Here is a 16,923-nt window from a genome sequence, read left to right as displayed (position 1 = left end):
CGAGTGGCTCGAGCTCGGCCGCGACACTGCCGCGACACTGCCGCCTCATCTGATTTCGGGAGCTGGGAAACCTCATACGGAAGCATGCATGTACTGTACATGTATGGTGCATATCGGCAAAAAGAAATAAGGAGAAAAGCGGACAGCGCACATGTCAAGGGAATATATGTAGCCTCACCGATGCAGCACCGGAGGCTAAAGAAGCTCCATGCTGGGTTGCAGATGGTTTGCGGTGGTTGTGAATGTCATGTACCTAACTTACGTGTAAGTGGGTAATGGTAAGGTTCAAATCAGAGCACAATGAATGAGGCTGTGAGCGGACCCTCGAATCGAAGGGCATTGAAAGATTTTTCGGCACCTTCTCTTTGCCACGATGTCCATCCATGATTTTCTAGGCTGCCTCTTGCTGCCTGTCAGGTTCATGCACCCGTGCAGCGCTGTCCAAGGCATGAGTCAATGGAGCTGGTTGGGCGCCAATGCAGGTTATTTTGGGCTCCGCAATGAAGAAATTCGAATCCCTGTGACTCCGGATTGAGGCCATGGCAGAAACCCACATCTGGAGAGGACAAGGGTTTCGCGGGATCAAAATGAATGGGGCAACGACATAGGCTACCAACTGTGGGTATGAGCTGAGGCTGATGCTGATGTTGAGGTCGTCGCTTGGAAGATGCCAACAGGTGTCAAGCTACTCTGTTTTTGAGCTCTTGCTGATAATGGTCCGGTGAAATGGATTATAATGAATAACCGTTTATGTATAATTCGTGAGCTTCATGACGAGTGGTACACATAACGACAATAAATGTTATAGAGAGGCCCAGAATAAATAGTTTTCATCAACCGAGCTTAGAGTTTTCTTGCTGATATCTCGCAACTTCTCAGTGTATATACTGTAGAACGAGAGAATGCGCGCCTGGGCCGTTCTATTGTCATATATCGTATCGTAGACACGATTCCGCCACCGCCAGGAACACGTATCATGTTACATTGCTCAGGGATCAGCATCGGCCTCCAAGCGACTCAGGCGAAAGGATTTAATCGATAGGTAATATGCTCCAATACGGTGGTTGGTCGCCCATGTACGTCGATATGGAAACGTCCTCGTACCATATACAAGACCAATGCAGAAGAGGGCCAATCAGCTCGATAAAGTTGGCCTTGGAGCTAGCTGACCGCACCGTCGGCTCTCTGTCTGTTATCACCTGCTGTAGCTATGGAGAAGCAGTACCGACACCTGCAGGTAAGTATCTGCAACGAGAAAGGAAAGGCAGTTGAGAACTGAGAATATCCAGAAGGCCTGCATTCACCTGTCGGTGAGACTGTTCCTGTTGCCGTCATCACCAAAGCATGATGAGAGAGAGAGTATATCGTCAGCGGGGCGGTCAACCTGGTAAATGTACAAGTCATCGGCTGTCGCGGGTAACCTGACAAGCTGCGTGGCTGAACAAGTCTGTCAATGTCAAGCTCGTCCCTGTACGACGAGAAGAAGAAGAAAAGAAACAAGTCATACGCACGCAGGCAAGAGTCAGTCAGCCAGCCCATAGGCGCACAGCAGACCAGTTACACGACGCATCCTCACATATCACATCACACGCTGCAAAAGAATAAATCATAGTAATAATAATAATGGGAAAAATGGGCAGTTCCGCACCGCCCTGCTTTGGGCATTGGTCTTCTCTGAGACCCGACTGGCTTGGGGTTGATGATTTGCTGTGATTCTTTTGCGCTTCCCGATATGGCTGCCCGAGTCGAGTACAGGGGAGGTACTTTTTCTCACTGCCTGCTATTACCGATTGCTAGGTACTAGGCAGGTACCTGGTGGTTTCCGAGTTGGGTAATTGAAACAACATGAATCCATCCATAGCCCTACTGCCACCATTTGCAGGGAGTTTCTTCAACACGAAATCTGTGGAGAGAAACGATATTAGAAGAGTTGGGTTGAGCGGGCTTTTGTTTAAATAACAACCAAGTTCGCCATCGGCTCAACCAAGATCAAAAGAAGAGAAAAACCACTCAAACACGGAACGGCGGTCTCACCAACATTATGCCAGCCTTTCCTATTTGATCCGTGCAGTGAGCTTAGTACAGCATCCTCCTCTCTAGCTCCAGACTCAACTCACCTTGTTTCCCCCCTTGTCCATATGCCGCAGTGAGTCTCTGCCATTAGCCACCAGGGGTTGAGCCTCGATCCGCCAGAAACAACAAAACAAATAAAAACAAAACAAAAAAGTATTTGATTGATTCTGAGCCGTCACTCGCTCGTCCGCAGTGTGCGTTGTTCATCTGCAAAAGTCTCTCCACTAATACAGCGACAGCGACTCCCTGCTGTTAGAAGAATCGGCGGCTGGCAGCGCCACACCTTGTTGCTGTACGTGGGAGTACACTGATGCTACCCGGCCTTGCATCTACGCTGCCCAATCCAATGTCCAATTGATGGTTTCACCAAAAGTATCTTCCCCGTACACTCCACGTACTCGCATGGGTGGCACAGCCGCTTTGGCCTTGCGCATTAGCACCTGTCGATACCTGCACCTTGCCTGCACCTGCACCTGCAAGCAAGCAAAAGCACACAATCACACACACTCTCGACTTGTCCTCACCTCACCTTGGTTTTTTTTTTCCAGCTTTTTTTTTTTCTCCAACCAAGATCTCAGCATCCCCTCACCGCCGATCGCCCGCAGCCCCGTCGAGGCTGGCCGTTGTTTTGCCTGAGCTGTCATTTGCATCTGACGCACGCCTTGTGGTACCGCTCGACTCTTTATTCTGTGTCCTACTTTGGCAGCTTCATAAGGCCTCGGAACCCCCTCCCGCAAGCCGAGCGTCTTGTCCGTCGTCTTTGTTTTCTCTCTCTAGCGGTTTGAGACACGAGGGAGCACTAAAATATCTTTGCCATCTTGTATCGCCCTGCTAGATTCGGCTTGTCCTCTGGCTGGTTGCCCGGCACATGTACACACTGGTCCGCTCTACCATCCCTCGCAAGCAAGAGTACTTTTCTGCTGTCGCATTAGCGACTGTTGCTAGTCATTCCGCGACCAGCCCTTGATTCGCTTGAGCTCTCTCTTCGCTCTCGCTCCTCTCACTTTCTAATTTCTCCCTTTCCCTCTTATTCCCTTCTCTTCCCACTGCCACCCGCTACGGATCTGCAGGTGCTCGCCAGAACTGCACTTTGCTGTCGACTCTGCCATTGTATTTTCGGGCTGCTGACTGACTGAATCGGCTTGGGCTCGTTGCCAATTTTTCCCCGTTGCCGCCCGCCCTAAAGGCAACCCAACCTTCGTCCCCCACCACCACTCCCCAGGTATTTTAGACACAAACGCTCGTCCCATCGTCGGGCGATCTTGTGCGGCCCGTGGTGAGTAGAAGAGGGCAATACTGCCACAAGCTCGCCTGTTATGTGGTTAGTACAGTGCCTGATGTTTGCTTTGCCACGCCTGCGACCAACCTTACTAACTCTCATCTTCCGTCAGTGCCTATAGATACGACGACCGACGACAGCAGCCTCGGTCTACCTCTTACGAGAGGACCGCTGGCTACAGGCGCCGCAGCCCACCATCCTACGAGAGTGACGAAGACTCTCAGGACGAATATTCGGACTACGACGACTACGACGACGACGTTCAACCTTCTGATTCTGCCTCCACAAACCACGGCGGCAGGCCACAGCTACGCACCCGCCCCTCGGAACAAGCCGCCCCGAGGCGCCAACGCCCAGCGGCTAGACAAGACGCCTCCTACCATCAGCAGGTGCAGTCTTATGCACCCGTTGCCGCCGCACCGCCCAGCGTGGATCCGTCCGAAGAATACGGCCACTATGGCCACTATGGCCATGGCCAGCATCAGCAGCACCCAGCTGGGCGCAACGGCTACTACGGCCGTGGACATCCGTCTTATCCCCCTCAGCAGCAGAACCATGTAGGCCCGTACATGGGCTACAATGGTGGAAATCAAATGACGCCCTACGGCAACTATGGCGCCAATCCCTTCTCTAACAGCTCCAACGCTGGCAGCTACTATGGAGGGGACCAGAGGGACATGTATGGCATGATGCCTTATGGCGCTCCGCCTCCAAATCCCTACTATAACGGACCGCCTGGGGCCCACTACAACAACTTGCCACCTCATATGCAGCAATACCACTTGCCGCAGCCACCGCAGCCACCGCCAACTGAAGCTCCCGCCCCCGCTACTCCTCCGGCCCCGAAAGAACCCACTCCAGCTCCGCCCCCGCCGCCCGATCCTGAAAAAGAGCGTCTGCAAAGGGAGCTTGCTGAATTCAAGGCCGAACAAGAGAGGGCTAAGGAGGCAGCAAAGCAGCGTGAGCTGGAGGAGAAAATCCGCAAGGATGCCGAGGATGCCCTGGCGAGGAAGATGGAGGAAATGAGACTGCAGCAGGAGGAGGCCAAAAAAGAGATTGAGCGAGCCCGATTGGAAGCTGATCGCATAGCTCGCGAAAGAATCGAGGCCGAGAGGAAGGCAGAAGAGGATAGAAGGCGACAGCATGCCGAAGCTATGGCCCGGGCAGAGGAAACTGCGAGACTCAAATTTCAAGCAGAAATCAAGGCAGCCGAAGAGCGGAGAAGGAGAGAAGACGAAGACCGCGCTCGGGCCGAGGAGGCAGCTCGTCTCCGTCTAGAGGCTGCCATCAGGGCAGAAAGCGCTGCCAAGGCGGCTGCTGAGAAGAAGGCCGCCGAAGAAGCAGCTCGAATTGAAGAGCAAACTCGCCTTCGGCTTGAAGCCGCCATGAAGGCCGAGGCCGAGGCCAAAGCGGCTGCGGCAAAGAGAGCTGCCGAAGAAGCTGCCCGGATTGAGGAAGCGGCCAGAGCTCGTGTTGAGGCGGCTCTCAAGGCCGAGGCCGACGCCAAGGCCGCAGCGGCAAAGAAGGAGGCTGAAGAGGCCGAGAGAATCAGATTGATCCATGAAGAAGCCAAACTCAAGGCCGAGGCTGAACACCGGGCCCGGCTCGAAGCAGAAAGAGAGGCGGCACAAAAAGCTGCTGAAGCTGCCGCCGCTGCAAAGGCCGAGGCTGAGGAACTGAAGAAGAGGATCCAAGATGAGACTAGGGCCACCATTGAAGAAGCGACTAGAAAAGCAGACGAGGCTGCCAAAAAGGCAGAGTTGGCTCCTATCAAGTTCAAAGACGCCGTTGGCCGGAAGTTTAGCTTCCCCTTTCACTTGTGCAATACCTGGCAGGTACGTTACGGCTGCTGATATGGCATCCCTTCTTGTTTGCTTGCTCACACTTGTTTGATACTTCTTTGGGCATGATCCGCTAACATTATTAACAATAGGGAATGGAGGAGTTGATAAAGCAGGCCTTCCTACAGGTGGATGTCCTAGGGCCACATGTCCAAGAGGGCCACTATGACCTGATCGGTCCTAATGGCGACATCATCCTTCCCTCTGTTTGGGAGAAGGTGGTTGAGCCGGATTGGGCCATTACCATGACCATGTGGCCACTCGACAAGGCGCCACCGGTAGGCCCAAAACTCCCCCCTGGGATGCCACCGATGCCAAATAAGGACCATCTGCCCCCGGGAATGCCACCGCTCAACCGACCAAGACCCGGTGGCATTAATATTCCTCCTCCGCCTCCTGGTTGGCACGGAGGAGGACTGGGAGGAGGACTGGGAGGAGGAATGCATGGGCCAGGAGGAGGAGGTATTCCTCCTCCGCCTCGGGGACCGCCAGTTGTGCCCCCCGGTATCAAGATTGTCAATGCTGCGCCGCCCAAGAAGAAGAGTGGTGGCGGTAGCAGTAGCAAGCAAAACACCAGCATGCTTAACTTCCTTTCTGGAAAGCCTGTGAAAAAGAAGTAAGTTGCCGTCTGTTAAAAGGAGAATAATAGTGTTACTAACGCCAGACATAGGTCATCAAGCAGGAAATAATGTCGCTCTCATACGTTGTTGCATGACTTTTCATTCAAAAGAAACGATTTGGTTACGTTTACGCCCTATATCCGAGCGATTTGATTTGTTTCTTCTCCTATTTTCTCGTTCTTTTTTTGTCTGTGTGTTTCGCCATCCGATTCCCATGTTTATGATCCTTTTGAGCGAAAGATTCCCCTCCTGTTTCGCTGTCCGTGGTGGTGGTCTAGGGCTCGCCGTTTTAACAGCGGTTCGTTATATTCACATCCGGTGGAGTTTATACTGGAGTATGCGACATGGGCCTGTATGAGAGGGACGAGTGCGTTGCGCTGAGTTCCAGGCATGATGGGCCCTACCTTTGTCTTATACCCGGCGGGTCGACATGAGAGGCGAGGATGTATGGCGTATATGGAGGATGGCATTTGGATATTAGGGAGCAATTGGTGGGGGTTAGACAAGGTGGATGGCTACGTCTGATGAAGTTATGATGTATTTGTGCGTTTTGTGAATTTTGTCTTTGTGCCCGCAACGGAAAGCTGCTGAGCTACGCAAGCAGGGATGATTAGTTGTCGCAAGTCTAGGAGATCTATCTATCAAAATAACCGTCTAACGTCTACTCTTGTTTCTGTTTCCCAGTGAACTCTTATCTTCCCTCATTTTTATCTTTTATCGTCATTCATGGATAGGCCTCTACAGCTCTCCAGCCAGAGTTATGCTACAGGCGCTGTTGAGCCCCCAACTTGTGGTGCACCCGCTTCTCAAAGGCGTCAATCATTAGCGCAGCGATCTTGTCGGAGACAGCAGCGCTAACAGCAGCATAGAGCGGGTTGACGAATTCAAACTTGATGGTGAGCCGAACCTCGGTCGAAGGCGCCGCAGACTGGCGAGCGACTGGTGTCAAGTACCAGAGGGTCTCGAGAGTCTTGAATACGGAAGAGGCATCCTGCGCAAGGCCACCTCCAGCAGAGCCGCCGCTGCGCGCCTCGACCGAGACGCCGGGAACACAGAGCAAGCGGCTTGTGAAGACCTCATCGAAGCCGCCCCAGCCCACGTGCAAGTCGGCGAGGGCGGGCCAGCGGCGGCCGGAATCGTCTGGCGAGGACCACTTTGTGACTTGGGAGTGCGAGCAGTAGGGGACAAAGGCGGAGTAGGAGTCGACGTCTGCGATGAGCTCGTAGAGAGGCTCGTGACGGTAGGGGAGAGTTCGGGTGGCGAGGAGGGTTTGGGGGGATGTTCCGGGGAGGGAGATGAAGGCGCGGCGGGAGGGAGAAGAGAAGAATTGAGAGCTGGAAGATATCCTTGAGGGGCGAAGGAGAGGGATAGATGGCCTAGGAAGGAGAAGTCGTTGAGATGCTGTTCGGGCGGCCATGGCTTGTGTGCGGTTCGTGGTGCGATTGCGATTGCGATTGCGACTGAGACTGAGACCGAGACCGAGGGTGGTTTGCGCCTTTTGAGGATTGGTTTGTAGAAACGGTTGGAATTAGGATTAGATAAAGGCCAATTACATGGCGATTGATACCAATTGACGACGTTATGCAGGCAAAAGAAAGAGAGACAGAGAGATATAAAACGGAGACGAAAGGTATGAGTTGCAAGCTTTATGATGGCCAAAAGGGTTCTCTTGCGAAATCCTGCGCCAATAACTGCAGAGGGCGTCACAGAGGTAGTGACGGACAAAATAAGCGGGACTGTAATGAACAAGACCTCTACTTCCTCGGACAATATTCTGGGTAGAGCAGCTATCAATCCTTGATATCTCTCATAGAATACATTATATGTCTCCATAATTACTTAATTACCTAACTCTTCAAGTCTTTTTATAGTTCATTATCTATGATCAAACATCATTTGACTTCATAGATGTAACTCTTACTGACTGGTTTATTTTGTCTATAATCTGACCGGGGTTTCGCCGCACTTTCAGCTTCCGAAGTTTCGGCGGTAATTCCGTCATCAAGCTTGGACGACGTTACGAGTACCTGCTTAGGTAGTCGGTCACCTAAGCCAAACACCACCAAACGACCTTTGAAGCTATTCGAAGCTCTCCCAGCTCAGCGCCAACGACCCTCGATTGACGTGATAGCAGGATGAACCGGCTGCTGCAAGCCTTCATCATCCCCTGACGAGCTACGCCTCGCTTCTCGATAGATCTCGCAGACTTCACCCGCTGCTGCACCGGCCCCGCGTGGGGCAGCAGTTCGTCAACATGTAGGGTCAACCCGAATAGCTATGTCATACGTTAGATACGAGTTATGGCGCTGATGGTGGGAATCACAGGTTCGAAAAATCTCTATACGACCTCATTCGAGGTCTGCGCAACCACAAGGGCAATGAGAAGGAATACATCCAGAAGACGCTCAAGGAGTGCCGCGCCGAGGTTCGCAGCCAGGACATGGGTTGGTTCCCTCTTTCCCTCTCTTTCTCTCTTCTAACGCGATTCTGATTCTGATTTTGATTGTGCCTTCATCTAGACCTCAAGGCAACGGCTCTTCTAAAGCTCATCTACCTTGAAATGGTCGGCCACGACATGTCATGGGCCTCCTTCCATGTCCTCGAGGTCATGTCGTCGCCCAAGTACCACCAGAAGCGCGTGGGATACCTAGGCGCTGTGCAGAGCTTCCGGCATGACACTGAAGTTCTCATGCTAGCTACCAATCTCCTAAAAAAGGTATTTCATGAGATCACTTTCCATTGCTCCTCTCAGGGACTGCTCGATGCTGATTCTTCCATCATTAGGACTTGGCTGCCACCACTCCAACAGTTATATCCCTTCCGATTGCCACTCTCCCCCATGTCATTACTCCGTCCTTGGCTCTCTCGACCCTCGCCGACTTGCTACCACGCTTGAACCATAGCCATGCAAACATACGCAAAAAGACCCTCGTCACACTATATCGCCTGGCGCTCGTATACCCTGAGGCTTTGCGTGCTGCCTGGCCAAAGATCAAAGATCGCCTGATGGATCCCAACGAAGACCCGAGCGTAACGGCAGCCATTGTCAACGTTGTCTGTGAGCTTGGTTCGCGGCGACCCCATGACTTTCTGCCTCTGGCGCCACGACTCTTCGAACTGTTGGTGGACAGTGGTAACAACTGGATGGCCATCAAACTCATCAAGCTCGTCTGTCTCTCCTATCCCTCAGGCTCTACTTCTGTTTAGGCTAACATCATGGTTCAGTTTGCGACATTAACACCGCTTGAGCCTCGTCTTGTCAAAAAACTGTTGCCTCCTCTTACTAATATTATCCGAACCACTCCTGCCATGTCATTGCTGTACGAGTGTATCAATGGCATCATACAAGGTGGCATTCTAGACAGCGCCGAGGACATCGCGGGAGCTGATGAAATTGCAACCCTTTGTGTCAATAAGCTGCGAGGAATGATAATGATTAATGGCGATGCAAATCGTGAGTACCATGATGTAAATTTTTGATGAACTACTTGAAGTGGCTAACCTATCCATTCAGTAAAATATGTTGCCTTGTTGGCCTTTAACAAGATTGTTCTTACACACCCACATCTTGTTTCTCAGCAGGAGGATGTCATTCTGGAATGTATCGATAGTACAGATATTACCATCCGCGTCCAAGCCCTTAATCTTGTAAAGGGCATGGTTACCAGCGATAACTTGGTCCCCATAGTGAGCCGCCTGATGAAGCAGCTCAAATCTTCTTCGCCGTCCAAGGATCGTCGTCCTCCAGGAAGCTCATCCAACACTCCCGAAACAGAATCAGACGATGAATCGCAAACTGCTATTACAGCGCCAACTGTCCGAGACACTCAAGCTCTCCTCATTCCTGATGACTACCGAATAGACATCATTGAAAGAATCTTGTTCATGTGTTCCAAGGACAACTATTCGAGTGTATTGGACTTTGATTGGTACATTGATGTACTGACACAGCTTGTTCGAATGGCTCCTGTCCCCCGAACGTTCGATGCCGATACAGGCGCCTTACTCCCGACCCGCCAGCAGGTTGACGTTTCCGAAAAAGTAGGAGACGAGCTGCGCAATGTTGCTGTCAAGGTCAGAGCAATGAGGGCAACTGCGGTTAGGGCAGCGGACGTTATTCTCGACCAGTTGCTCAGTGATAATCCGGTTGGACATCCGCTCAGTTCAGGGGCTCTAAAGTCGTCCATATGGATCATTGGTGAATACTCTATACAGCTAGCCCTGCCAGACGATAGTCTCAACGGGCTCCTCCAGGCCATTCCGAGAATCGGGAAACCAGAGATCGTTGCGGTAGCCCTCCATGCTACTGCCAAAGTCTTCTCATCAATCGCCGGTAGCGAAGTTGAATCGTGGACCTCGGAACGAAAATCGAGGATATCACTCCTCCTTGCACGCATATTAGATGTGTTAGAGCCGCTTGCCCTTCACCCGAATCTTGAAGTGCAAGAGCGGGCGGTAGAGTTCATAGAGCTGCTCAAGCTGACGGCAGAAGCGGCTTCAGGACAACCTCCATCAACAGATGAAAATAGCCAAGAGCCGCCATTACTCCTCACACAGGCTATTCCATCCTTGTTTACTGGCTGGGAACTCAATTCGGTTGCTGTTCATGCGCAAAAGAATGTGCCCCTTCCAGGGGGTTTGGATTTAGATGAACCAATTCACAGCAGCCTCGGCCGGCTCTTAGCTCAAATTGATATTGTTACCCTTCAGTCAGATGAGGCTGATGAGTTTGAGGTTTACTATCACCAACGACCGCCCCCTTCAAGCATCTCATCATCGGCTCCTGCCATTAGCAGACTGGCCGATCCAGATGATGACATGGCAAGCTCCTATCAACAACTCAGCGAGGAGAGTTATTTGGATGCAGACATTCTGGCGAAGCGAAAGGCAGAAAGGATGGAGAAAAACAAAGATGACCCCTTTTACATCCCGAGCGATAATATCCTCAGGACATCAACCCCCATTCATAACATCCTACAAAACCAGAATGGTCCCGCCTTGGATATCGATTCCATTCCCGTCATGCAACTAGACCTTGAGAAGATTGGAAGTACAGTCGCTGCGCCCTCTCGACCGCGACCTCAACCACGGCAGAGAGTCATTGTTGCTGCAGATGAGACCCTGGAAGGGAGTGACAGCGGCACTGGGCGACAATACGACTCAGAAAATAGTTCTAGTAATCTCACCAAGGCCAAATCTAAGAAATCAAAGCAGCACTCTCTTCTACAAGTTGACTCGAGCACTATTGGGTCCTTCAGCCTAGAAGGAAACGCCTCTGAAGGATTCGACTATGAAAGGCAGCAGCGGGAGGAGGCGGAGATGCAGCAGGCCATGAAGGAGGTGGAGCGGTTACGACTGGAAATGCAGCGGGCCAACGAGAGGATTCAGATGGCTCAGGGGGCGGATGTACAAGGCGTCGTCATAAAGAAGAAGAAGAAGAAGGTGGCCAAGAAGACTGCGGGTGACGATGAGAACGAACCTACGAAGGTGAAGCCAAAGAAGAAGACCAAAAAGGTAGCGGCACAGACGGCGGAAGGTGGTGAGCCTGGCGGCGCAACTGAAGATGCGCCGGGGAGTCCTTCTACGAAAGTAGCGCCAAAGAAAAAGAAGAAGAAGAAGGCACCCGTCGAAGAAGTCGAGGCAACGGGAGAGGCAGGATCTTTAGTATGAGGCTATCGTCTTGGTGTGTCTGGGAAATAGAAACAAGGGGAAATACTCCCCTTTTGCCGCGTAAAAACAAGTTTGTACATATGGAGATGATTTGTATAGAGGAGCAGGCGAGCGTAGTCTTCGTCAAGAGAACAAAAGGGGGACATCACTATATCTATCACATTTTTTCATTTCCCTCCATAAGAAATCACTGTCACCGACGAAGAGAAGAAAATGCCAGGATAGCAATACTAGAATAAAAGATATTTCCAAAACAATAAAAAAACAAAAAAGCAAGATAGTGTAGCGCATATATGGCATCTCAACCTCCCCCCCTTAATCCCCCCTTGTCCTATAATCCCTCCCTTTACTCCAGATTTCCAGCCAACGCATCTATCTAGCCCTTCATACCAAACTTTTTTTGTTTTCCTTCTCTCTCACGACAAAGGGAAAGACAGTCCATACACAAGTTTCGCCATTTGCTCTGGTGAATCTACAACAAACAAAAGCACACACATTTCGTCATGGTCCGTAATCCATACAATGCAAACGAGAAGGGAAAACGTGTCATCATAGCTGGAGATTACTAGTACTCCATCGGTCTGTCCTCCAGTGTCACGCCGCGAGGGCTGGTCTCCCTTGGTGGAGTGGCGGGATCGCCGCCACCAAACTTGGCTGCGGCTCCCCTACCCAGGCTGTCACGCTTTTCCAAGCCCGGCTCGGGCTCAACCTCTGACTTGAGGGGAGATCCGTTCGTGGCGTCTGGGGGACTGGTGCTGCCATCTGGCGCAGGAACCTCCAAGCTGGATCGCTTGATGGCGTTCAGACTGCCAAGACTGCTGCGGTGGCGGTCTGACGAGGTTGTTGGGCTGGTCTGGATAGGAAATCGAGTCTCAGGGCCGCCGCTGCTTCGCTCTCGTCGGTGACCTCGCGGGCCAGGAGCTGGACTGGTGGCGCGGCTTCGCGGGGCGTGGTGGATCTTCTTCTCGAGTAAGGCCTTGTTCCTCTCTTCCATCAGAGCTTTCCTGTTGCTTTCATCGGTACTAATCGCCCGAGGACGTCCCGGGACGGCGATGGAGTGGCTGGCAGTTGACATGCGCTTGAGCTCGCTGAAGATTGCGTCTTTATTCGCAAACAAGTCACGGACAAGTCGGCTCGCGTGCTTCTCTTCCATTGTGAGAGAAGTTTCTGTTCGTGGGCGGAGGACGCAAGGAGCCAAAGAAGTGGCCAAGGCCGCAACGTACTCCTCATCAGCCGAAGTAAGATCAATGAGACGCGTAAAGTGGTTCATGCAAGCGTCCAATGTCGCAATGTTGGTCAATCGCAGCTGTGAAAGAGTCTGTTGAAGTACCGCAATTCGAGAGGTCTCTGACGAGTCGGTGGCCGGGGTGGTGTAGATTGTTCGAACGATTTCGTAAACGTGAGAGGAAACCAGAGAGTCTAGTAAAGGAGAGAAAACAAATATTAGTTTACGCAGAGGTCTTTAAATGAAGCGGGCCAGTGCTGTTTCTTACCAGGAAGTTCTAGTAGATAAAGCTTGAGAAGGGTCGCAACGGTGGGAATGTCAAATTCGTCGAAAACCTCGGGAGCAACTGGCTTGCCGTTGTTGATCTTTGCACGAAGCTTGTGTGTCTGGGCCAGGGGCACATCGAGCAGCCATACTCCTCGTCTCGCTTCATCGCCCTCCAAGTCAGGGTAGTGGTTGTCGAGATAGGTCAGGATAGTGGTGATGATAATCGGCACACGTTTCTTATCGGCTCTCGCGCGCGCCTCCAGATCAACGCCAAAAGTCTGCTCGTCAACCTTGTTGTAGTAATTCTCATAGACTACAACCTTTGGAATGAAGCTTCCAGTGCGGTAGTTTTCCAAAAGATATCGGAGATCGCCCGAGGGCTGCACAGTCTCCTGGAAAAGCATCATTTTGTCTACAGTCGACTGTAGGCTGGGAATGACGTTGCCAATGGTTCCCGTGAAGTCGAGGATGACTGTCTTGATAGCCTTCAACCGATCGAGCTCACAGCGCTCGAGAAACTTGAGGTGCAGGAAGATGAGCTCTTCCAGTTCGCAACGGAGCTCATCAAGCTTCTGGACACCGGCCTTGTATGTCTCATCCGCCTCCTTTGCTTCGCGCTGCAACCGCTGAGGAGCGGTCTCGCCAGGCCTAGAGTTGCCGAGCACACTCCAGCCGGACAGCAGCTCGCTCACGGTTCCAACGACGGGTGATGAGTCGCCACCATCTGAGCCCGTAGCAGGCATGGAGAAAGTCCGGCCAAGCGTCTGCTTCTTCTCGGGGATGCCCGCAAGTTGAAAGGCCTTGGGTCTCCACTGGTAAAACATCTTGGACGAATTGGCAAACGTGTTTCCGACATTTCCAATGAGGCGCAACATGCCGTTGGAGATGAGATCCTGCCCAATTCTCTCAGCGTAACTGACGCTGGTGGTTCCCATGCTCCGCTGAAGATACTCGACGATATCTGAGCCGGCAGATGTGTTGAGATATGTACCCAGAATGGGGACCTTGGTTTCTCCCATCTTGATTGTCGACAACATTTGGGAGAGGATTTTCTTCATCTGCTCGGGTTGGTAGACATCGTCGCCAATCTCGTAGACCTCCTCATTTTGGGGCTCTTCCTCCTTGTGAGGTTGAACCTTGATCTCGGGAATCGGCGGGGCATTTGTCTGGGCTTGCTTGGGGCTGGATTCCGGGTCCTGGAAAGCAAGCTTGTTCTCCTCTTCCAGGTCTTCCACCAGTCGGCACTTGTTGAAATAGTTTGACCGCAGCTTTTTGACCACCTCAGCTTGTTTGTCGTGCGCCTTGATTCGGAGCTGGAGAACATCTTGAGAATCCTGGATACGGGTCTCGTGAGCGTCGCACCATCGAGAAAAGGGATTGACGACTAAGTCGCGGATGCTCTGGGCAATTCGGATGTGGCTTTGCGAAGCCTCCTGCATCTCTGCTCGCATGCCATCGTAGGCCTACACATTTCGAGAGTTAGCGAAACCATTGCCTAGTCCATACACCAATGCAAACCGCAGCAGCGCAGCTTAGATCCAACTTGACTGACTGACCTTGCGAACAGTAGCGCCGTCATCTCGAGAGAAGCCGCCAGTCAACTTGTCTGCGGCCGGCGCAATATCACTTAGACGCTGTCCATACGCTTCTTCGGCCTCGGCGCGCAATCGAGCTATGGTAAGCACCTGGCGATCTTCTACAACACCCTGCTGCAGCTTGCTGAAGAGGACACCCAGTCCTAACGACGGTTAGAAAATGACGGCGGCAAGCACTTGCGCAGGGTCTGGGATTCAAAATACCAGCAGCATAATCGTTCGACCAGAAGGAATCGGCGAATCCAGGCATCGTTATCTATTCGGAGTTCGACCGTTGAACCGTGGGAGCATGCGATAGCTACGTCGTAATGCTGCCGAGGGGCTATTTTGAAAGGGGGGGTTCTTCACTCGCTAGCGAGTTACGGAGTTGAAAAAAAGACTTCCAGCAACTCGATGATCGCAACGATGAGGAGCTCCTAACACAGCCAGGAACACCCGCAAGAAGGAAAAGAAAGAAGAAATAGGGGCGCCAAAAATGTGACAAAGGAGAAGACACAAAATCAGCGCGCCGGGGGTCGTAACACGAATTGGAGCGGTGGCAACGAAGATCGGGCCGTCGAGTCGAAGTTGCGAAGAGGAAAGATAAGATATGGTATTAGCAGAAAGCAGAAGCAGAAGCAGCGAGAAATAGAAGACCAAGGCTGGACAAGAGCTTCGCAGAAGGCTCGAGAATAAGGAGAGGAAGTGCGCTGTGCTCCGCAGTGAGCAGATGTTAAATGCAAGCACAAAGATGGTGAGAGGCTCACATGGAGGCGGTTTGGCCGAAACAGCTAGAGCCCAGGTACGAGGTGCCAACGGAGGTCCCCTAGCCAGCGCCTGAGGTTTAGTGGTTTAGTGCAGGGAGGAGAACGAGGCTCAGACGCAGGTAGACGCAGGTATGCATGCACATGGCGGGCTGTTAGGCGATTGGCAGGGCAATGGCCGGGCTCCCCTATTATTGCCTGCTCCTGCTCCAGGTACCTCTTTTCCTCGAATCACCTCTGGCGGCTAGCAGGCAAACAGCATCCCAAGTCTTTTTTGGCGCTGACTGTGCTTGTATTCAAGTTTGACAGAAGCTGGACTGGACTCCATTCGTACATGCACAGGTACAGGTACATGCCAACAGAAGTAGCATTACCCAGTAGTGGTTGGCCATTCGCTCACTAGCTGGCCAACCAGCAGTCCCGTTATTAATAGGCCGCAGTGTAGTCATGATGGTAATAATCCCACAATACGCTCGTTCTCTCTCCTCTCTGTCTTCACGAGCTGGGTACGGGCGACCTGACCTACCTTGCATGTACCCGGGCGTTACTGGTTAGCGGCACCCGCCTGCAAGACTCAGGAGCAGATATCAAAAAGCAGGTACTTGGTACTATCAAAGTACGAGTACAGCGCTTTGCATGATTCCCTGCAGCAGTTGCAGATTCTGTACGAAGCTCCTGGTTTCCGCAACGTGCTTACGCTCTTATGAAGGGACTCTTGGTCATTTCGGCATCTTGGACAGGGCACGGGCCAGCCGTATTAATATTCTGCGTCTGCCTTTTTTTCACCGTATCGTCAAATATGGTCACCGCCTCATTGATATCAATTCCACTGCACGAACCCCAATTGACGGCGAAATGCGCTGCTTTTTCTTGTTTGGGACCGTAATATAGCTAGCTGCCACTAAGTAGTACTAAGGTGTCAAGTCAGCGAGGAGGAGTCGAAATTCCTAGCGACCAAAGTCAAGTGCTTCCATTCTCTCTTTTAGCTTCTGTCAGTGTCAGCCACGTAAGGCCGTTGGAGTTGATGCTATTCTTAGGGGAGCGGGTCATTCAATGACAGATTTTGCACAGTGGAAAACGCGGCCATACTTACTTGGTCGTAGGGCGAATCGTTGATAACAGAGGGTCGGGGTGCGTGCGGTGAAGATGTGTAGATTTGCTTGTGAAGATGTGCAGCAGGGAGATTGATTTCTATGCAATATTGCACAGCAGGAAAGCAAGAGCCAGTCATATCATCCAGTCTGCGGTTCGTGATAAGAGGCACGAGGAGGGATGATGTAGCAGTACCTGCCTGAGACCTTCAGATATCAATCCAGTGCCTGGCTTGTACAGTACAGCACTAATCTCGCCGAGTTTGTGGATGCCGCGTGCATGCCATCAGGTGCGCCGGTATGCCTTGGCGTTCAGCCTCGTGGGCGGAGAACATGTGCCCTTGCGCTTTTGTTTTCTACGGTTGGTTGTAGCCTCTAAATGCTCAAATGCTACTGGAAGCTGATTTGATGTTCTTGTTCTCCATGAGGTCAAGGGCCATGAACGGGCCAGTACTTAATAACACTTCGTCAAGCCAATCGACGGTCAGAAGCGAGAGCTGTACCTACGTTAGCACTGCT

At 51.9% G+C, this 16,923-nt stretch overlaps 4 protein-coding genes across 4 annotated transcripts; 2 read left to right on the top strand and 2 right to left on the bottom strand.

Annotated features, from left to right (window-relative positions):
- Positions 1-3,389: 3,389 nt before the first annotated feature.
- On the top strand, positions 3,390-5,882 carry M431DRAFT_483664 (hypothetical protein; the record flags this gene model as incomplete). Its single annotated transcript, XM_024916138.1, has 4 exons — positions 3,390-3,394; positions 3,465-5,187; positions 5,286-5,809; positions 5,864-5,882. 4 exons carry the CDS (start codon positions 3,390-3,392, stop codon positions 5,880-5,882), a joined length of 2,271 nt encoding a protein of 756 aa, XP_024772192.1.
- A 401-nt stretch (positions 5,883-6,283) lies between these two features.
- Positions 6,284-7,443, bottom strand: M431DRAFT_509789 (hypothetical protein). Its single transcript, XM_024919359.1, has one exon. The coding sequence runs from the start codon at positions 7,228-7,230 to the stop codon at positions 6,577-6,579; it is 654 nt and encodes a 217-aa protein (XP_024772191.1). The 5' UTR covers positions 7,231-7,443; the 3' UTR covers positions 6,284-6,576.
- Positions 7,444-8,373: 930 nt separating this feature from the next.
- M431DRAFT_90066 (hypothetical protein) lies at positions 8,374-11,483 on the top strand (the record flags this gene model as incomplete). Its single annotated transcript, XM_024924105.1, has 4 exons — positions 8,374-8,529; positions 8,598-8,981; positions 9,039-9,267; positions 9,328-11,483. 4 exons carry the CDS (start codon positions 8,374-8,376, stop codon positions 11,481-11,483), a joined length of 2,925 nt encoding a protein of 974 aa, XP_024772190.1.
- A 565-nt stretch (positions 11,484-12,048) lies between these two features.
- On the bottom strand, positions 12,049-14,820 carry M431DRAFT_496837 (hypothetical protein; the record flags this gene model as incomplete). Its single annotated transcript, XM_024917530.1, has 4 exons — positions 12,049-12,902; positions 12,977-14,438; positions 14,532-14,713; positions 14,775-14,820. The coding sequence occupies 4 exons, from the start codon at positions 14,818-14,820 to the stop codon at positions 12,049-12,051; spliced, it is 2,544 nt and encodes an 847-aa protein (XP_024772189.1).
- Between the last annotated feature and the right edge of the window lie 2,103 nt (positions 14,821-16,923).

The sequence above is a fragment of the Trichoderma harzianum genome (genome assembly GCF_003025095.1).
Source record: "Trichoderma harzianum CBS 226.95 unplaced genomic scaffold M431scaffold_9, whole genome shotgun sequence".
NCBI lineage: Eukaryota > Fungi > Ascomycota > Sordariomycetes > Hypocreales > Hypocreaceae > Trichoderma > Trichoderma harzianum.
Note: the sequence above shows the minus strand (reverse complement) of the source record. Positions and strands in the feature narration are given on the sequence as shown.